Source organism: Gymnoscopelus braueri (genome assembly GCF_963280865.1).
Source record: "Gymnoscopelus braueri genome assembly, chromosome: 15".
Lineage (NCBI taxonomy): Eukaryota > Metazoa > Chordata > Actinopteri > Myctophiformes > Myctophidae > Gymnoscopelus > Gymnoscopelus braueri.
The window spans coordinates 6,094,947-6,117,812 of NC_137620.1; the positions used below are offsets into that span (position 1 = coordinate 6,094,947).

Below are 22,866 nucleotides of genomic sequence, written 5' to 3' on the forward strand. Positions count from 1 at the left end.
CTAACACACAGAGACTCAGAAGAAATCCTGGATCAGGCCTTAACCACTTAAGCCCTATGTATGACAAATAGCAGAAATTGCACATAATTCCTTTGCTATTTCGCTATGTTGTTTTTCCTCCTTGGCATGGAAAAGTTTGGGAACATCCGCCCCAGGAAACCCGTCCCCGGACGTTCCCGCCCCCGGATTTGACCAACTGGGTATGAACCGCGGTCAGCTGCATAACAAATCAAAGCTATTATTGCTATTTTTGACTTGTGGGTTTCATTTTTGGGGAAGTTTTTTTTTGTGTGCCAATTGTCCCGAAATAGGGACACCAGTTTCAAAGTGGTTAAAACATGTCATTCTTTCTCCAGAAAAAAAGCCCCATCGGATCCAACTCAATTGCAAAACCGTCGCCGTTTCTGTGCATATTTCTAGTGCGTATGAGTGTGTGTGTGTGTGTGTGTGTGTGTGTGTGTGTGTGTGTGTGTGTGTGTGTGTGTGTGTGTGTGTGTGTGTGTGTGTGTGTGTGTGTGTGTGTTCAGAGCAGCCTCCCCAGCACCACTCCCTCCCTGCTCCTAGCCTCTCCTCTGAGGATCTCCAGGAATCCCAGTTTGGTCAGAAACTCCAGCCTCTGGCGGTCCGTAGGCTGCACCTCACAGAACACACCCTGGGAACCTGCACTCACACACACAACCACCCAACCACACACACACACACACACACACACACACACACACACACACACACACACACTTATCGTTGCTGTCGGGCAGAAACCTCTTGTCTCCATATGTTAACGCTTTTTTTTTTTTTTTTGTAAATTAACGCCCTACTTGATCATACTACAGCGTCACACAAAAGCATCAAAAGTATCTACAAGCTCGAAACGCGTCGAATCTTTGAATGATTACAGTTTTGGACACATGAGGTTTCCACCCGACAGAGACGTCACCATGATGACATTTTACTTGACGATTCATTGTCATACAAATAATTTCGATTAATGATTTAATTTACGTTTTTGGCATTGAACATTGGAACATTGGAACAACGATTCCACAAGGCAGATATTACAAATGACTTAAACGTACAAAGAAATTACTGACATATTTTATAACTTTATACTTTTTCAACGTGGAAACGATTATGGCGATTATGCAAAAGTAATTGTGATTATCTCAAATAATTGCGATTAAGCAATGTGACAGGCCTATATACATACACACATACGCACGCATGCACACACACCAACCACACAAAGGCACGTTTATGCATCTGTCTCATGTTTTTCATAAATATTGAATGTCCAGCTTTCTTGCTCTCTCTCTCTACGCGTGCATGTGTGCACACACACACACACACACACATACACACACACACACACACACACACACACACACACACACACACACACACACATACACATAGAAATGCGTTTGCATTACTATACTTGTGAGGACCTCAACATTTTAGGACGGCAATTTTACAAATGCCTGATTTATAATTAGTTGGTCACGCACCGAAAATGGCCAATCTACAAGCTTACAACGCGTTGCAGCACAATGCATTGTGAGCTTGAAAGATATGATATTTTCGGCATGTGACACTGGCACACGCAAGTATAAATAACTCTAACAACCCTAACCCATAAACCTAACCTCTAAATGTCTAATCCTAACCCCAACCTGAATGTTTTCCTAATCGTAAATCTAACCCCCCCTAAATATATTATATTTTAACCATAAAACCTTTTATCTTGGGAGGACCAGGAAACAACTATGCCTACATCTTAAATTCTACTATACTTGTGGGGACATTTGGCCTTCACAAGCATAGTATTACAAGCACACACGCACGCACGCACGCACACGCACACATGTGCGCACAGGCGCTTAGACCGCTCACCGTTGGCCTTCAGTGCGGTGAGGAGTGCTGTGAGCAGGGTGCGGCTGACGCTGACGTCCACCAGCTCGGGCAGAGCGTCCAGCCTCAGCTGGGAGGGGAAGTGGTAGAGCAGAGAGTCTGGGTACTCGCCCTGATCCTCCTCCATCATCTGGACCAAGTCCTGACCAATGGAATATGAGGCAGGCAGAACGGGGGTCAAAAATATGAAATAATTAGATTTGTGATAGTGAGTGAGACAGACAGACAGACAGACAGACAGACAGACAGACAGTGGAGGTGCTATCCATTGTGCTGACGTTAGGAGCTGTCCATGGTGCTGAAGTTGTTCCAGTAGTAGCCTAATAGACGCCTTAACAGACAACGTCACACTGATAAGAACCAGTATGCGCGCGCAGGTCGGCAGCAAAATAACCCCACCGCTCATAAGATGCAATGTGAAAGTGGTCACAGCCTCACGTGTACAAAATACATCCCATCAAACTTTCAGATGCTGTTTTTCTTCCAGTATGGAGGAAGAATGCTTAGGATTTTTCCTGTGATCTCTCGCTCTTGAAATATATATTCCTTGGTTTCTGTTGTGTGTAAACAATAATAACAATTCAAAGCAGTTGTCCCCCAAACCCCACCTCCAGTGGCTGTCATAAGAACGGAGGGAGTGCTATGATCACGGCACCAGAACCTACTCTTGCTCACGCAGCTGCAGCCCGTCAAGCCTAATTTATGCTCCGTCCCGCGAAGGTGTCTCGCGCAGAGGACGGCCGAGAATAGCAGACCTCCAAGCTCACAACGGTCTCATCCGCGACGCGGTTGTGAGCTTGTATGGCAATACCGTTGCGGGGTGAAGTATAATGTCTTGCTAGGGCGAGACTTTACTTCACTAGCCAACACACAAGAGGAGGTTGAATGAACTGAAACCAGCGCACCCCAAAACAACAGGTTTGGGCATATCTTGGGAATTGATTACATGAAACAGTCACCTGTGCATCCAGTCTCAATGTTTGTAAAGAAATAATTGGTCTATGGAGCAGCACTGGAGTGACACAGTGTGCCAAGGCAAATATAACAGTAAACTGTTTAAAAAGGTTGCCATGGTTTTGCCCTTTTTCTATTTTTCATGTGTCTATGAGGTTGATAGAACTTCATTAAGCCCCCTGGTGGTGTTTTTATGATGTTTTATGTCTTCTCTGACTATTTTGAGTTTCTTCCTGGAGGCTGAAACCTTGAGGGTCAAACGTGCCAATAGAAAAACAGCGCTTTAATGACACAGTAGAAACATACCCTCCCCCTCATTATCTTAACACAACAGGTGTGGGTATGAGGAGGAGGAGGGACTAGGACAGGTGGGTGGTCTTGTAGGAGGAGGCGGAGGGACTGGTTCAGGTGGGAGGTGCTAAGGTGAGAACCAGGTATACTTAATGAACTGGAGGCGTGTCTACATAAAAACATAATTTCAACACTTTCTGTACACTTTTTTGAAATAAATCTTCCTCCTAGTATTACCATAATACCTGATGATCATGTTTTAGGGGGGGGGGAAATCACTGAAAATCACCGCACCCCGTCTTTAAATACTGTGAGCATACTTGCAGCAGCACACTGAAAGCCCCCCTCAGATACATTTTCATGTATTTTCAGCAGTGGGATTATTATTCTTTTTTTTTTTGGTATGGTAGATTGTTGAGCTGGTACTTTGCAACACTCTGCACGTTTGAACTGTTTTTTAGCAGACCCCTTTTAATAATTATTATAATTATTTTATTGACAAGTGTAAAACAATCCCACTGACTGTAACTTGACAGCGGTATTATAAGCATGTGCACAACACAACCCTTCAAATATTGAAAACCCTTATGACTATGAATAGGTTTTTACCTGTGCGTTTGGGTGAGTGGCGCCCCCTCTGGGTGGATACTTGTCCCGCATGGCGGGCATCCAGGTGGCCAGGCATCGCTTGGTGAAGGAGCGGACGTCCAGGACGCCCAGGATGCAGCCACACACCCCCAGCTCGTCCTCCAGGACGAAGCTGTACTCGGGACACAAGGCCAGGCACGACCCGAGACATCTGATAAACATGGAACATAAAGACAGGTTGTGTGTAACTAACGCAGTGGTTCTCAAACGTTTTGATTTCAAGGAGCCCCAGTTTGGTAAGCATTAACCCATTAAAACCGGGAAAGTCTCATTTTAGGTTTTAGCTACATATATATGTAACAACACAAGTTCTTCAGAGAACTCTTAGGATTTAGAACAGTGGTTTAGAAGAGTGGCTCTCAAAAATAGCAGATATAAAAGCTCCGTGCCGTGCTGCGAGCTTCTACATCGGCTATTTTTGAACATTTTTGAATAATTTTGAGAGTGAAATAGTTTTTAATAATTTAGTTTTTTGAACCCAAATCTTCTCTTCTGGGGGTCCCTGGAAAAAAATTCAGATAGGGGTCCGCTGCCAAATACATTCTGGGGGTCCTTGGCACAACTACTGATTTAGAAGGCATTTGTGGAATCGGTCTCAGGTCTTAATGGGTTAAGGCCATGGACCCCTTTAACATTCGTACACTCTGGGAGTTTAATTGATTCCCATCTAATTTTTCTGGGGACCATTGGAACCCCCGGGGGTCCCTGGGCGACTGATGTTTCTACACTCAACACAACGCCGCAGTGACCTGGATGACAAATACAGAAACTAGGAAAAATGCAAACCAAACTCATTCTAAAGGAGGTCACATTTTCAGAGCTTTTGCCCCATGTGAGAGATTCTCGCAGAGGCACAACAAACAAAATACCCAATCCATTAGCAGTTATTTAAAGCTGCAATCCCAGGATTTGAACCTACCCCGCGCAAGTGCCAAAAACGTGTTGGAGCAGAGGATAGATCTTAGATAGATCATGCAATACCACAAGTCAAGAGAGACCAAATGTAACCATAATAGTTGTGTTTGTTGTGGTTGGGCAATTAGACCCAAATTAAGCACACAGGATATAAATGAAAAACAGCCGTGGGACAAACCATTTAGACATAATACACAAAATGACCAGGGAAAACATGAAAGCTATAGCCATGGCTGAATGAATAAGAAATGTTGGCTATTCCGTATGCTCGATTTAGAAAAGAAACGGAAAAAAAACAAGAGAAAATTAGGAAGAAACAGATTCTGAATGGGTCTGAAAATCAAAAGCAAGGCGGCCGGCCGCCTTTGCATTATTGAACATCAATCTCTGTCTCTATTAATAAGATATGAGTGGAAAGATTGCAGCTTTGGAGAGAACAAATTGGAACCACATAGTACAATCCCAAGTGCTCATTTAACTCTGAGTGTAACAATGTACCAAAAGGCGCACTGCTGCTGTTGTCAACCAATGAACTATAGTTAAACCCTATAGACCAGGGTCCCCCAGGGGTCTATACTTGGCCCACTCTTTTTTCCCCCTCTACAACAAATATCTTCACAGAACATAGCAGATCTATACAAGGCAGCTCAAAATGTGACATGAAATGTGAGCTGCCCTGGAGATCTGATATCTTCATCGTATTTTCGCCCAATTTTGCCTATTATGACATAAGAATAGGGAAGCTAGGGTTTGTGTGGTTAATAAATACCAAGTTATCTTAAATGTACGCTAAGTAAATAGTTTTTGTTAAAAATGTTATCCAATCAGTCAAGATAACTCATACAGGATACAGGATAGACACGGGAAATTGGAAGTGATTAAACAAAGAAATTAGCAGATAAAAATTGGAAGACTATCAAATTTAATATACTGTATAATATATCCAATTATTCAATACAGCACATACTGATAAATGGGTACTCTATCCTACGGCTGAAATTGGCAACCCACCTGAACATGTATTTTCTGTTTATTAAAGAGCTGGAGAGACGGGGAGACGACTGAACACCCTGTAACAATGAATACTCTCAGAGCTTTAACTTTTTAACAGATACGTTTTTGTACAAACATTTTCACTTACCCTACCTTTAAATGAACACACATTTTTGCACTCTCTGGGCCAACTTCTAAAGCAGGGGTCTTCAACAGGGGGTCCCCAGAACTACTAAAGGGGGTCAGCCAAATCTCTGTGGATAGGATTTTTCTTTTTTACATTAACCACTTGAACCCTAGAATTCCTATTCTGAGGGGAACTATAGCCAAAAATAACAGATTGGCTATTTTCGGCAAAGAGGTATAGGTGTAGAGGGAAAAAAGAGCAGATCAAGTAAAAAAAACGTTTAATCTGAAACACAATTTTATACAATATAGAGGGGATCCCTGCTTCGACTCTCTCTCAGCTAGGGGGTCCTTGACCATACAAAAAAACCTGAATAATAATCCCACTGCTGAAAATACATGAAAATGTATCTGAGGGGGGCTTCCAGTGTCCTGCTGCAAGTATGCTCACAGTATTTAAAAAGCGTACGGTTATATTTGCCTTGGCACACTGTGTCAATCCAGTGCTGCCACATTAGGCTATTACTGTTCTAAAGTGTTTACTGTCCAAGACAGTAAGTCCTCTCTCCCTCCCATCTACAGATAGAGACTAATTGTCACCTGTCTCCTATGACATCAGGATGAGCTGCTCTGGACTCCTGGACACCCTGAGTCCTCAGGTGAAGCTGTCGAACCATCCGATACAACTCCACCTACACACACACACACACACACACACACACACACACACACACACACACACACACACACACACACACACACACACACACACACACACACACACACACACACACACACACACACACACACACACACACACAATCAAAAAGGTTCTACGGTCTGCGTCTTGAAAAAACACAATCAGATTATGTGATCTTTAGAGGTAATTTAGCCTGACACTCCATTACTCAGTCTGAAAGCCCTCTCAGTGCAGTCGTTTTCTGAGATGGGGGGGGGGGGGGGCGTGGTCAAAGTGGGACTATTTGGCGAATGGTTCATAATGGCGTGTGTGTGTGTGTGTGTGTGTGTGTGTGTGTGTGTGTGTGCGCGCACTCCATCCCACCTTGTCCTTGTTGTGGTAGGGTCTGACGTTGTACAGACGAGAGGTAGGGAAGAGAGGAGGGGGGTGAGTGAAGAGGTCACTGCTGCCACCTAAGGGTAGAAGCATCTACACATGTGCGCGCACGCACACGCACACACACACACACACACACACACACACACACACACACACACACACACACACACATGAACATCATAGGTTGGATGTCGGAGACACTCGGCCAGTGCCTCGTGTCTACCTACACGACAAAAGGAAACGCTAACCCCCCTCCTACCCAATCTGTTGTATTTAGAAGATACTGTGTTGTAGTATTCTGGAAACCAGACCAATCTGCCAGTGCAACAAAAGAAAAGAGCCTTTGTTAGATTAGGTCTGGCCCCCGCTCGGTTGTGATTGGATTTCACTGCCCCACAAACGTGTGGGGCACCAGTCAGGGCCCAGTATGCAAATATGGGGCGGGTTTATCACCAGAGGCATTTGTTTGTATCCGCCCCTTGGATCACCTATGCTGCTGCATTGTCTGAAGGAAGCAGAAAAAAAATACGTTTTACTCTTGTGTACAAGTACAACCTTGAACCCTTGAACCTTGAACGGTTGAACCTAAGCCTCTCAGCCATTATAAAATACTCGGTAAACTGCGACCTCTAGTGGCTTATTGCTTTAATATATCATCTTTGAGTCATGACACATGACCACATTGAACTAGACAATGAGAACATAAGTTAACAGGGAAACTAATTAAAGGACATGCACACCCAACGCAAACAAGAACGCACACACACACACACACACACACACACACACACACACACACACACACACACACACACACACACACACACACACACACACACACACACACACACACACACGCACGCACACACGCACACAGAAAACAAACACCCTACCTGCACTTCCCCAGACACACCCCCTTTGAACACCCAGGGTTCAGAGTCCACGCCCAGTAGATCCACCCCCGTGGCCGTTCCACACCCTGTCAATCACATGATGAAATATCAACATAAGTTAATAACAATGGAGATGACATGGGGGCTACAGTTCTATAGGGGAATATGCTGCATAGTAATATAAAGAACATTGATTTCATTGAGTGTAGAAATTTACCCATAAGGGTCATGTTGTCCTTCGCCTGTCTCCACTTTTTAATGGAATTTCCTTGATTTGTTTTTATTTTATGTATGAAGTTCTTTTGAAAAATGTTTGACCTTTTTTTTAATATAATTATATATACTGTATATATATTTCTTTAAATTGTAGGAAACGAAAAAAGGGATATTTACTCACGATGAATAAAAATGGGTCTGTGACCACAAAATGGTAGCCTGGGATCCAGCCTGCTTCGCTACGTTCGGCTGACTTTTTTTTCTCTCTCCGCTTCTCAGTCTGGAAAGCCTCCCATTGGTAGGTTTTGCAGAACTACACTGGAACTACATATGTTACGTTGGGCAACGTCGTTGCTGATTGGATGTTGTTCAAACAAATGACGAATCACAACGATCACACTGTTTTTTTGGTCCCGCCCCGCACCACAGACCAATCAGAAGCCACGTTAGGTTTCGAAGCTTTTGGCATGTCCCGCCTCCCTTGGAGATAGGAGGCTTTCCAGACTGAGAAGCGGAGAGAGAAAAAAAAAGTCAGCCGAACGTAGCGAAGCAGGCTGGATCCCAGGCTAACAAAATGGGTCCCGACCCATTGTTTAGGAAACACTGTCCTAATGCATCTCAAACTGTGGGTCCTTGAAATGAAAAATGAGTCACTGGTACACTTTCGATATAGGACTAGGTCGGACACACCAGGATTCTGATCTCCTATTCACATCTTGTGGTCAGCAGAGATACTCTGTGGCCAAACAACAGCAAGAATAATGTCTCCTCTTTGTCTCCAAGGAAAGAGAATATGAGAACGGACAAAAGGATGTTGGCTTAAGTCAACACCAAATGGAGCCCCGACTCCTGAGCATAAAGCATGCAAATGTCCAATCGATCAAGTTAAAAATGGACGAGTTGAGGACGATTATTAATACGAGCACGGATTGTGAGATTATGATCTCTCCGAGACATGAGACTAACTTTTTCCAAAATCAATCTGTAAACCACTCAATTTACAATTACAATTTTAGGCATTTAGCAGAAGCTCTTTTACTAGATCGGTGTTCTGCAATTATTTGCATGACAATTAATAGTCAACAAAAATGTCATGATGTTGACAAGGCAAACAGATCATGTGCATATCAAGGGCCAAGGAATCGGCGCTGGAATAAAAGCTCATTTCCGGATTCTCTTAAGCCATGCAGTTCTATTAATGGCCCAACAAAATGACGATATTTCACGTCCTACTGGCTGCAGAAGCAAGAAGGTTTTGGCCGGACTTTACACTTGATTTTATTACCTTTATGTTTTCAATCGCTAGTTTAAAGCCTTTTTGTGGCTTCAAAACGGTCTGTAGAAACCAATGGGGCTCGCTTTGTCCATATATTTTACAGTTTATGGTGCATATACACTGGCACTGCTACTGATACTGCCATCAATGAAAACTAAAACAGATTTAGAGGTATTTCCACAGTGAATATGAACTTGAAGATAATAGCTAAAAATTTAAGTCTTGTAAAGGAGTTATTTCTGGACTGTGTGTGATTGTGGGAGAACTGAAAGGTCGACGCTCTACTCACAGTGGAAGCAGTTCTTCCAAGAGCCAAAGGTGGCGCCGTCACTCATTATACGTCCATCTGACCCAGGAAGAGAATGGAGAGGAAGGAGAGAGGAAGATACAAGGTTGTTATAGCAATATAACGGAATCATACCAATCCATGTACATATGATATCGTGTCTGTCGGGCAGAAACCTTGAATCTCCATATCTTATCTTGTTATGTTTTAGTTTTTTTCATAAATGAACGCCCTATGTTATACTTCATTGTATGACAGTGTGGCACAAAATAAAAATAAAATAGCTGATCTACAAGCTCACAATGCATTTCACCACGATGCATTGTGAGCTTGTAGATTTGCTATCTTTGCTACTTTTGAAAATGTATGATTTTTTTATTACAATTTTGGCTTATAATTACATGCATAAAACACCAGGTTGAAAGTGTATAAGTGTGTCTGCGGGTTTCATAAATATTTATCCTACGGTAAGTAACAAGAGCTTGTGACTAAATAACAATTACATTAGATTGACTAAGTTTGGACATAGATGTACAATGTTTCCACCTGACAGCTACAATATGCTAGCTATGGTTTTCTACAGTGGTAGTAACTAAGTACTAAGTACTAAGTACTCAAGTATTGTAGTATTATTATTATTATTAAAATGTTGAGGCATTTTTACTTTGTTCAGTATTTAAAATGTTCAATACTTTTACTTCTACCCCACTACATTGTACTACAAAACGTTGTACTTTTACTCTACCACAATTATATAAAAAAACTTTAGTTGCTACTAGTTGCTAGTTACTTTGAAGATTTTGACAGTCCTATATATATTTCGGCCAATTTGAAAATAGCAGATCTACAAGGTCACAATTCGTTGTAGATTGGCTATTTTCTAAAGATTTTTTATACATTTTGAAAACTTTTAAAATGGGACATTCTGCACAAATGAGTGCTTTTACTTGTGGTACTTTAAGTATATTTTGATAACGATACTTTGTACTTTTACTCAAGTACATTTTGAATACGGGTCTTCTACTTGCAACAGAGTATATCTTCATTGCATTATTGATACTTTTTAAGTAAAACATGTGAGTACTTCTTCCATTACTGGTTTTCTCATGCTGTTTTATCAGCAACATATTGTAGCCAGCTAAAGGGGGTACTTGGGCTACAGTACAGCACTTGAGTAAATGTGCTTAGTTTACAGAACTCACCCAGCCAGCAGATGAAGGCCTTGGCCAGCAGCGCCGTGTTCCTCAGGTCCCACACGTAAGGGTAAAGGTCATACAGCACGGCCCTGTTGGCCCCTCCCACCACAGTGCAGTGCAGCTCCGCTATGTCCTCACACAGAGACAGAAACCTACAGGCACGACCTCGCCACTCGTCCACCTAGAGAGACACACGCAGGGTCAGAACACACACGCACGTGCACGCACACATACACGTCACCTTTTATTTACACAGTGTGACTTGAAGCAACACTTCAACTGTACTGTAGCTCAGTGGTTATCAACCTTTTTAGGCCGTGACCACCCAAAATAAATGTATTTAAACTGTTGACCCCCCCAACCTGACAAGCACTTTGAGTTGAGGCATAACATTTAGTTTGACTCGGTTCCACAGATAAATATTAAATATCCGATCTACGCACACAATGTTTGCCTCTTTCTTAGGTAAGATTTGACAATTAATTAATAGTATTGTTTGCTGATTACTTTTGACGCAGTAATGGCCTTATTATTTTATTTTATTTTAATTTTTGTTTTAGAGGTATTAGAAATGTGCAAATGCCCTGTATACACTTATAATGTATATAGGTTTGTTTACTGTTGAGTGAGAAATCATTTGAGGACCCACAGGTTGAGAACGACTGCTGTAGCTGGCCACGCTTGGTCGTTTTATAGCTATTGTGGCTGCTAGTGTGAACACAGCATCACACATACACACCAAATCAACTCAAATCAAATAAAACGCTATAGAGCACTTATAAAACAACCGTGTTGTAAATGAGCAAAGCAATACAACAAAAGCAAAGACAAAAAAAGAACATTAAGACAGTAAATGGCAAAGGCAAAAAGGCAAAGGAGTACCCGTGCCCATACGCAGCAGGCCAATAATAACTGTATAGGGGCAGGTGGGAGAAATATGTCTATGAATGTGTAACACAAACATTAGGCATGTAATGATTTATCATAAATCGATTCAAATCGATTCAAACTGGTGACAATTTAAATCGAGTTAATAAAAAAAAATATTGCGATGCAATTAGCAGAGGGCGCGAAAAAGAAAGTACAGGATCTTTGTAAGAGAATTGATTAAAAAAAATAGTTTTCAGTCATTTGCTTCTGTATTGAAAAGAGGATAAGAGAAAACACAGTATAGTAAAACATTTAAAAAGAATAAAAAGAGAAGAAAATACTGGATTTGTGTAAGAGAAATAATTTAAAATGGGATTTTTCTGGAAAATAATTTTGTGTTTAAAAAATCGTGAAAAATCATATCGTGAACCTACAGTAGTATCGTGATCCGAAACGTATCGTGAGTTGAGTGAATTGTTACATGCCTACTAAACCTACATACATACATACAGTACTGTACATACATACATTATATATCATCGCTGTCCGGCAGAAACCTCCATATTCTAAATGTGTGTTTTTTTCGTAAATTAATGCCTCCTGGATCATACTACAGCGTCACACAAAAGTATCAAAAGTAGCAGATCTACAAGCTCGAAACGCAGCGCAAAGCGACGCGTTTCGAGCTTGTAGATCTGCTACTTTTGCAAATGTTTTTGTTTGAAACCTTGTTTGAACAGTTTTGGACATATGAAGTTTCCACCCGACAGTGACGATATCTACTGTACACATATACACCTACACGCACACAGACACGCACGTGTGTGTACACCAACCTTCTGCGGCGGGGCCTTCTTGCCACTGGTGCTGACCAGGTGACAGTTGGTCTTCAGCCAGGTGAGGTCCTGCAGCAGCCTCTGAGCCGCGGGGCCGTGCTCGTGGGGCAGGTAGTGGAGGCCCACCAGCAGACGCACCTGGGACTCGCTTAGCAGGCCCTTCCCGCCGCACACGCCCCGACCCTGGGCCTTCGGTCTGGGGACTACCCCTCCTCCTGCCGGAAGAGCGGGAGTTGCCCCCGGCCTCCAACCTGCGGTGGTGGAAAGTTAACTATTAACCCATTCTATCCGGTGCCGCGCTATGAGCTTGCTATTTTTGGGCAAATCTTTAAATAAATATATTTTAAAATTTGTAACTCAAATCTTTGCTTCTGGGGGTCCCTGGAAATAAATATGTTGAGATGGGGGTCGGTGGCCAAATACATATTATTTTGGGGGTCCTTGACATGAAAAACGCCATTGATATAGCAACATACGTTTTTCCAGAAACCTATTTTAGAAGACATTTGTAGATGCGTTCCCGGATTGAATTGAAGTACATTTACTCTGGTGATATAATTTTTCAAGCAACTTTTGCTTTACTTGATATCGAGTTCTTGTATGTTTTATGCCACCAGAAAAACTTGAGTTACTAATTACTTTGAAAATGTCACCATAGCCGATCTACAAGCTCACAATGCTTCATGATGCGACTGAGCTTGTAGATCGGCTAGTTTTGAATAGCCTAAGTATACAAATATAAGATGAGAAATATGATTCGTGAATTAGCATTCTGCAGTATGCATTTTGCTATTGCTACTTTAAGTATATTTTTGCTGCTAATACTTTTGTACTTTGACTTAAGAGTTTGACTACAAAAGGGCGCTCGGGTGGCGCAGTGGTAAAGTCACTGCCCACCACCACAGAGGTTGTGGGTTTGAATCCACTGTGTGGGGAGGAATAAATTGGCATAACGACTAAATTGGGGGGAAAAAGGGGTCCAAAAATATTTGGCTACCCTAAATAAAAAAAATAAAAAATTACTGCAGGACTTTTATAGCCTGGTTCCAAACCATAGACCCCGCCCACTCCCTGAGTGAACTGCCTCCTGGTCTGGTGTTGAAATGTGAGCCTATAGGATATCTTCGATACCCCCCAGTACCGTCCAATGAGAGTCGGAGGTGGGGGTGGGTCTAACGACAAACCAATCAGCGAATATCTGCTAAAACAAGCTGCGCGATGACGTCAGATGTAGGCGGATCCGTGGAGCTCTTGTGATTTGGTTTAGGGAAATTCGAATCCCCTCCCCCTTGCAATCGCCGGCACTGCAGCCAATTTCAGACTGAAGCTCCAACGCAGCTTCAGGCTGATTATCAGGCTAGGACTTTTAGCCTACTTGTAACATTGTTTTACACTGGGGTTTTGCTGCTTTTACTGTGGTAAAACACAAGTACCAATAATACAGTATTGGTAGCAAGTCAGAAATCGGAGTACATTCTTTCCTCCACTGCCAACCTGGAGCTTGATGGTTGGACGGCTGGCCGGGCCGATGAGGTCTGTTGTAATCCTCGTCTCCTCCTCCTCCCTGCTGCTCCCCCGTAGCGGGCGGCGGCGGATCTTTGGCTGGCGAGGACGGAGGGGAACTGGAGGTCAGGGGAAAGACGGGGAGGGGCTTGGCCAGGGCCGAGGAGTCTCTTGCTGGGGGAGGGCCGTCGGCCCTGTCGGGGGTCTTGCTGCGGGCGCTGGAGGCACCGGAGGAGCGACCTGCAGGGAGGATAAAAGGGTTATAGCATTGGTTCTCAAAGTGGGGTCCAATTTTTAAACTTGGCTATTCAAAAATAGCAGATATACAATAGGCGGCTGCAGTTATGAAAAAAAAGCACCTCACCCAAAACAAATTGCAACAAAACGTTTTTCAGCTGTTTCTTGCAGTATTAGGTGTCCTTAATAACATACTAAAAGTTTACCAAAGTTTGAGCACTGGAAAAGTGTTATTTTCAAGATGGCGTCCAAGATGCCCAAAAAATCTTTAAAATAACCTAACTCCTTCATTATCTATCCTAAACAAGTACTTTTTGTGTCTTACCCTATGTTTTGGGAGCCTAGAAATCCACTGGACGTGTCCAAATTGCAGAGATACAATTAGATAATTGTAAAATCCAATATTTTGTTTGTGACTCTATTAAACCCTCTGAAATGGTCACCCGTTCCAAGTTAACTAAACTAATTACTGTATGTAATGTTACTGGAACAAGGCTTCAAGATATCCTCAAAATACAAGTCACAATTTTCAGTCATTCAGAAGGTGGCAGAGAAAGAGAATATTGTCAGTTGATATAGTATAGTATTGCATGCAATATTGAAAAGTTTTGGATAGCTCTGTGGATCAAATGTGAATCAAAGTGTCATCTTGTAGACACAAGATTTTGAAAAACATTACAAATATTTTTGACACATTACGAAGGCAATCAGTGCGAGTGAGTAAAGAGGGATGGGGGTGGCTACGGAGGTTAGTGCAGAGCTGTCATAACCCATGTCTCTTGTGTGAGGAGGTAAAAGGGGGTCTGGTGTATTGTTTAGTGGGCCTAGGGTTCCCCTCAGGTGGGTAGAGGGGAGTATGGGGAGTGGGGGTCTCTGGATTGCTCCCTGGGCACTTGGAGCAAGAAGAGCGAAGTTATAGGAGCCAAGGAGACCCTGAGCTTCTCCTCTCCCCCATGTCTGAGGTGCAAAACCTCCAACAGTTTGCTCAGACATGTCCCATTAAAGCTATAGTGGGGCACTTGGGAGCTCAGGACGAGTGCTCATAGGCAGTTAAAGAGAATGGGGCTTGTCGGCCCCTGTGGTGGTAGTTCTAAGACCTCCACGTTGTACATCGCGATAGCCAAATTCCAATATTCAAGTGTCCATCAAGTCATCCACTCCCGAGGAGGCGAGGAGGCGAGGAGCGTCATTTTGAAGTGACAGCAATTATGACGTGTCACACAGTTGGATTGCTGGACTATTCCTGGAGCTCGGAGGGTTGTCATGTGGAGGAGGAGATACGCCACACATTTCAACGAAGACAGTTCCGCAAACGATACATGAAAGATATACTTGTATCTTGCCATATTTCACTCCAAGTGGCTTAGGGAGCCTGCGCTCACCTCGTTCTCAGCAACTCCAAAAGCAAATTAGCATTTGGGATGCAAACAATTTCTAAGTCACGCTGGAGGACGAGTGAGGAGGAGGCAGAAATTAAGCTTATGCGTTAGGCTGAGAGGAGTGTCCCTATGTCGCCTGGCTCACTGGATAGTCCCACAGGTCCCAAGTGGACCTCCATGCTGGCTCCTATGCCCGAGATGGGCACTCGTGAGTGGCCATAGTTAATGAGGAGGGACCCCCATAGTGGTGGTTGTAAGACCTCCACGTGGTGCATGACTGTGTGTCAGGCAGACAGGGGTGTCCCTATGTGGGACTGGCTCACAGGAGAGTCGGTGTCTGGTTGGTGGCTGACCATTAATATTCCCAGGGGCCCCCAGTGACTTATCATTATGGCTCAGAGCGCCCTTTCCCCTCTCCAGAACAAAACATGTAGTCTGACCATTAGGTGTATACAGAAAGCAATGCTTGTTTGTTGGATAGCAGCAGGGACACAGCGTGGAGGTCGGTTAGATTGGGATTCTATGGAAGACTGGATTCCAGGGCGTCATGGGCTGTCTCCTATGCCTTCTTGATGTTAAAATGATCCAGAAAAAAAGATCAAAGTTCAAGGTTATTGCCAGCAGTACCAATCACAAAATAAAAAACATGAATTTTGCACTAAAACCCCACACAACTACTACAATCTCAGGAATAAGATGTCTGTGACAAGCAAATCTGAACCCTATCCGCGCCACACTCCTCCACCACCCCTGCCTAGACACCCAAGACAGCAGACATGTTGTGATAGCTCTGTGCTGACTTGCACATCATCTCCAGGCCCATAAGGGGCCATTTCTCTCCACTGTAATATTTGAGAATTTGGCCAATTTGCTATTTAAAAGGTCTTAATAGTCATTAAGTTGTCACTTTAGAAGTGTGCAGATACCCTGTATACACTTATACTGTATGTTGGTTTGTTTACTGTTGAGTCCTGACCCCCAGTTTGGGAACCATTGCCCTAGGGGATTAGGATTATTATTTTATTTTTTGGCAGACACCTTTACAAACAAAATAGTGAAGAAGCGGTAAGGAATTTCTTCCAAGATATGTGTAACATTCCCAGTCTGTCACTTACAGCCATGTAACCACCCAATAATAATGAATGTATTCCTTATTGGTATAAAAATAAATCTCCTGAAAGCTTCAACAGAATGTGAATTACATGTATAGGTGATGAATTCACCAATCCTGGGCATTATGGCATGTAGAAAAGGGAGAAATGTCCAATTACATTGTTAAATATGCTTATAACCATGCTTATAACCAATTTCATACTTGTAATCACTTGACTATAATTTATATTATCCTAATTAGATCCAAGATCACCAACACATGGGGTTAGGCACCAAAATTACTTGTCTAGGATGAATAATGAAGGAGTAATGGTATTTTAAGGATCTGGCGGCGGCCATTTTGAAAATCGGACCTTTCTAGAGGTCCGATTTTGGTAAACTTTGGTATGTTATTAATTACACCTGATACTACAATAAACCATTGAGAAACCTTTTGTTGCAAGTCATAACTGCAGCCGCCTACAAGCTCATAGTGCGGCACCGACTGCTGCACTATGAGCTTGTAGATCTGCTATTTTTGAAAAATCGTAAAAAAAAATTCCAAGCTTTGAATATATATATTTTTAAAGTGAACATTTGTCACTCAAATCTTTGCTTCTTGGGGTCCCTGGAAAAAAAATATTTGAGATGGGGGTCCGCGGCTAAATACATATCATTTTGGGGGTCCTTGACATGAAAAGGTTTGAGAACCACTGGGTTATAGGACAAACTTTTTAATGTCAAGGACCCCCATGACTCTTAGAGTGTACAATTGGAACCAAATTCCTCTAGGTCAGTTGTCTTCAATGTTATTCAGGCCAAGGACCCCTTAGCTGAGAAAGAGATGAAGCAGGGACCCCCACTACTTGTTGTAATAAAAAGTGTTGCTGATTAAACTTTTTCATAGTTCTCACGATTGATTCTAGACTTGTTTTACAGCACTGTCAAATAATGTTTGCACTGATGACACATTAATGTTTTTTGTTTGTTTTTTATACATTAGCTTCTCTATTAATTCATGTTACTAAACTTGACCGTTGGATCTGTACTTGGTTAGCTTTTTTCCCTCTACACAAAACATCTTTGCCAAAAATAGCAAAGAGGTTGACCATGTTGTTTTTATGTATGTGAAGCACTTTGTAACACTGTTTTTAAAAAGCACTTCAAAAAGTGTTTTTATAAAGGTCCATTTGGTTCCATTTGTATACACTCTTAGAGTAACAGACCTGTAACCCCCTCAAGGGAACACACACACACACACACACACACACACACACACACACACACACACACACACACACACACACACACACACACACACACACACACACACACACACACACACACACACACACGGTACCTGGTTGTAATGGCTGGTTGAGTTCTTCCATCCAGTCGTGTAGTGCAGACGACATAGCTCTGTCAGGACAGTACTCTGATGACTCATCTATAACACACACACACACACGCACACGCACACGCACCCCCACACGCACACGCACACGCACACGCACACGCACACGCACACGCACACACACACACACACACACACACACACACACACACACACACACAGTCAGTCAGCCGGCGTCGAGAACTTTATACTGTACTCTAATCCTAACCACTCCAAACTCCTCTATCCTGGAATTTGTCTAGGAAGCAGTCACCAGTGACCACTTTTTCTGGGCTGTTCTATTCTCATAGGAACAATGACACACGCGCACACACCCACACACACACGCACACGCACAAATTAATCCAATCACTATCGCTTTCTCATAACTGACATTTCTGCCATTGCAGCCCACTTCAAGGCCATCGGCCATCTCATTATCTCTTAGCATTCTATCTTTTGAGCTCTCTCTCTCTATTTCTCTCTCCTTCCTTCACCAGACATTAACTCTTTGACTGCCAGAGTATTTTCATAAAGTACTCCCCCAGTGCCAGCAATTTTCGTGTTTTTTTATTTGTATATTTTGAATTTTTCTCATGAAAATAATTTAAGGACACATAATTTAAAGACCCAGCACAAATCCGCCACTAGAGAGCAGCACATGACAGCGTGATCAGGTCGTTGGGTCTCTCTCACCCTTCTTGATAGATTAGGGAAAAACATGAAAACGGATGTGACGTCGTCCCAGATTGTTTTGATCGGCAAAAATTACGATGTGATACACGACGGCGATGACTGATCGTCACCCAGACCATAGATGATAGAAGAGAACCTGTCCGTTTGTCCGTTATACCGTGTGAAAAATCGTTTATTTACCTATTTTGGACGAAAATGACTGGGGAAAAAAATCAAAAACCGGAAACGGAATCCAGGACATGAAACCGGATGCAGATGTCCGTGAAGTAAGTGGAACTCGAGAATAACATTGAATATTAAGCAGCATAGCGCAATCAGAGATTAAACAATGAACGCGCGTCAAGCGCGTCGAACGCGTCGACGGCCAACTGGACAAAGTAGCACTTGACGCGTTATCGCGTCGTCCGCAGTCAAAGAGTTAAGAGTGGTTTATAGTTCGTTCTCATGCCTCCAATCTGTTTTTCATCAGTTGATCTAACCGGCCCCTTATAACATGCAGACTATGATAGTGTAGTGCAGTGGTTCCCAAACATTTTAGCTGGAGACCCAAAAGAGGGTCCCTCCCGGTTATGTTGTGTAATACCTTCACATTACATGAAGCCAACATGCATATTAAATGTATGCCAACACGGCATGACGCCAACGTTAACACAGACTGCTAGGAGCTGTACAAAGCACACTGTATATTCAGAGCACAGTGAATAGTGTTGCATGTGAACGTTGTGGTTCCTCTGTGATTGAATTCAACATTATTAATCCCACCGGACCGGACTATTTTTTTTCCCTCTACTACGACAACCCTGTGTGTGTAATGAGACGATCTCCGTGAGGACGGCGGTCAAGTATAATATTACATGGTTTTTCAAAGGTACAAAGGTACGTTTTCGCTGGCAAGGTGACGGTAGACGGATTAATTAATTAATGAATTCCGTGGCAATTGAAGGAGTTAAAATTGGCTAATGGGAGGGCGGCTTTACCCCAAACCCCCGCCTCCCTCCCTCCCTCCTTCCTTCCATCACCTTTCCTCTCCTCCCTGCCGGACCGGTACCAGGTCCCCAGGGTGTGCAGGGGGATGTAGTTGGCCTCGAACTCGCAGTTGGGGTTGAGCAGCAGGCCCCTCAGCTGGCCCGCGAGGCGGGCCTCCCGTCCCTTGAAGGGCCCCAGGAAGAGGCGTCTGGAGTCGTAGTCGTTGGCGTGCAGGTTGTCCCAGATGACGGGCGGACGCCGCAGGACCGACTCCACCTCGGCCAGGCCGTCCACCGACAGCTTCCTGGAGATCACCTTACTGCCTGGTGGAGGGACAGACAGACAGACAGGACAGGCAGACAGGCAGGAGACAAGCAGAAAGAGAGTGTTTTAGCGGCAGTTGATCGAACCAATCAATTTCATTGATTATTTAAAAAAGAATCGCGAATCAATAATGTAATAAAATAAACGATTAATAATCGCTAGTTTGGCATGTTATCTTAGGCGACATAATATAAAATAAATAAATACAAATAATGAAAATAGCCGATCTACAAGCTCACAACATGTCGCGATGTGACACGTTGCAGAGCTTGACGATATAGGCTATTTTCACTCATTTTGCACTGCATCGTTATGTGACGAAGTATAAAAAAACACTTAGACGGTTAATAGATTAATTGGAATCTAAAAAAAAATAACTATATATTTTGAAGTGCTTCTCGATTATTTGTTCAATATGCCGACCCAGTTGTACATCTGCTATTTTTTTAAATGTTTGAATAATTTAGATTTTTTTTTTAACACAAATCTTCTCTTATGGGGGTCCTTGGCACAAGACAATCAAAAATAGTAATCCATAGAATAATCGGTAAACACTAAGAAAATAATCAATAGCAACAGCCAAATATACTGTACTGTATACTGTATATCACTATTGCTTTAGAAGGCATTTTGTGGAATCGGACTCAGGTGTTGGGTATTGTGCTCAGTTCAGTTTCAGTTTCAGTTTATTTTTATTTATAGTGCAACATCACCCCAAGGGGTCTCTGTGCACTTCACAACACAAAATACATAGTAGTCAAAAAACAAGGAAACAAAAAAAAAGAAAGAGAATACAATATACAATATATGAACAATATTAAAAAACCACAGTGCAAGACTATGGGGAACCATAATGCAGGGAAAACAGATATGTTTTTAGCCTGGATTTAAAAATGCCTATAGAGTCGGCATCTCTAACAGCTTGAGGGAGAGTATTCCAGAGATAGGGGGCACGATGTGTGAATGCTCTGCCCCCAACTGTTACTTTTTTATATGTTGTGACTGTGAGGAGACCAGCATCCTGGGAGCGTAGTGGACGTTCAGGGATGTATGGTTCTATTAAGCTGGACATGTAGGATGGTGCAAGTCCGTTTAGGGCTTTATAGGTCAGGAGTAGTACCTTGAAATCGGCTCTGGCCTGTATCGGCAGCCAGTGTAGTGCTATGAGTGTTGGTGTGATGTGATCATATTTCTTTTTCCTGGTTAGTAGTCTAGCTGCTGCATTTTGAACTAATCTAATGCCATGTGTTGCTGTTGATGGTAAACCGGAGAAAAGGGCATTACAGTAGTCTATTCGTGAAGTGATGAAAGCATGAACCAGGGTTTCGGCATCGGGAAGTGAGAGTATTGGGCGAATTTTGGCTATGTTGCGCAGATGGAAGAAGGCAGATCTTGTGGTGCTTTTTATATGGTGTGTGAAAGATAGTGATGGGTCGAAAACTACTCCTAAACTTCTGACTGTTGGTTTGTGGGTTATTGAGCAGCCATCCAGGTTTAAAGTTGTGTTAGTGAACAGATGGGTGTGTTTCGCTGGGCCTACTAGCAGCATTTCTGATTTACCAGAGTTCAGGAGTAGGAAGCTTCTGGTCATCCACGTCTTAACCTCGTTTAGACAGGTTTCGAGGGTTTGGAGGTTGGATGGGTCATTTGTAGTGATGGGGATGTAAATTTGAGTGTCGTCGGCATAGCAGTGGTAGTTTATGCCAGACTTTCTAAAGATGTCCCCTAGTGGAAGCATATACAGACAAAATAAGAGTGGTCCAAGGACTGAGCCTTGTGGGACACCATATTTGACAGTTGAATGATCTGACATTGCGTTATTGAAATAAACACGCTGTGTTCTATGTGAGAGGTAGGAGCGGAACCAGTCAAGTGCAGTACCTTTGATGCCAACCAGATGCTCTAGCCGGTGAAGGAGAATGGAGTGATCAACCGTATCAAATGCGGCACTGAGGTCTAAGAGCAGCAGGAGGGAGGTTCTGTCATTATCCATCTCCATTAATAGGTCGTTCGTTATTTTGACCAGTGCTGTTTCTGTGGAGTGTTGGGATCTGAAGCCAGACTGAAAACTGTCATAGAGGTTGTTGTCTTTGAGGTAGGCTGTGAGCTGGCTGGAGATAACTCTTTCTAATAGTTTGGACATGAATGGAAGATTTGATATTGGTCTATAGTTTGCTAGAGTATGTGGGTCAAGGTTCGGTTTTTTAAGTAGGGGTTTAATTATGGCGGTTTTGAAAATTGATGGAACAATGCCACTAATTAGGGACTCATTTATAATATGGAGAAGTGGGGGACCTAGTGTGCTAAGCAGCTCTTTAAACAGATTGGTGGGAATTGGATTAGTGGTAGTGGTAGATTTTGAGGTAGAGACCAGTTTACTGAGAGTATCCCAGGATATTGTGTTAAACTGTGATAGGGTGATGCTAAGATGAGGGGTGGAGGATGTGTAAGTTGGAGGTTGAGAGCTAGTTGTGGGTGGAGCTCTGGCCTGTTGTCTGATCAACTCTACTTTGTTATCAAAAAATTGGATAAAGTCGAGAGGACTGATGGAATGGGGAGGAGCTGGGGGGGCGGTTTTGGTAAGGTTGGTGATTGTGTTGAATAAGAATTTGGGGTTATGCTTGTTATTGGCTATTAATGTGGAGTAATATGAATTTTTTGCTTGTTTAAGAGCATTTTTGTATTTATGTAGTGACTCATCCCATGCTATTCGAAAGACCTCAAGCTTGGTTTTACGCCATTTTTGCTCAAGGTTTCGGCATGTTTGCTTGAGAGTCCTGGTGTTGTCAT

The 22,866-nt window shown here is 42.9% G+C and overlaps 1 protein-coding gene across 1 annotated transcript in view; it reads right to left on the reverse strand.

Moving 5' to 3' along the window:
- Nucleotides 1-523: 523 nt before the first annotated feature.
- LOC308102208 (protein O-GlcNAcase) overlaps nt 524-22,866 on the reverse strand; it is a gene marked incomplete at both ends in the record, with an annotated part of 43,655 nt that continues 21,312 nt past the window's right edge. Inside the window, 12 exons of the mRNA XM_080451809.1 lie at nt 524-660; nt 1,891-2,050; nt 3,763-3,952; nt 6,436-6,527; nt 6,899-7,003; nt 7,807-7,892; nt 9,588-9,644; nt 10,787-10,961; nt 12,487-12,737; nt 13,981-14,229; nt 18,058-18,144; nt 19,806-20,075. Of these exons, the coding sequence (XP_080307935.1) occupies nt 524-660; nt 1,891-2,050; nt 3,763-3,952; nt 6,436-6,527; nt 6,899-7,003; nt 7,807-7,892; nt 9,588-9,644; nt 10,787-10,961; nt 12,487-12,737; nt 13,981-14,229; nt 18,058-18,144; nt 19,806-20,075 (1,859 nt within the window). The remainder of the gene's footprint in view (nt 661-1,890; nt 2,051-3,762; nt 3,953-6,435; nt 6,528-6,898; nt 7,004-7,806; nt 7,893-9,587; nt 9,645-10,786; nt 10,962-12,486; nt 12,738-13,980; nt 14,230-18,057; nt 18,145-19,805; nt 20,076-22,866) is intronic.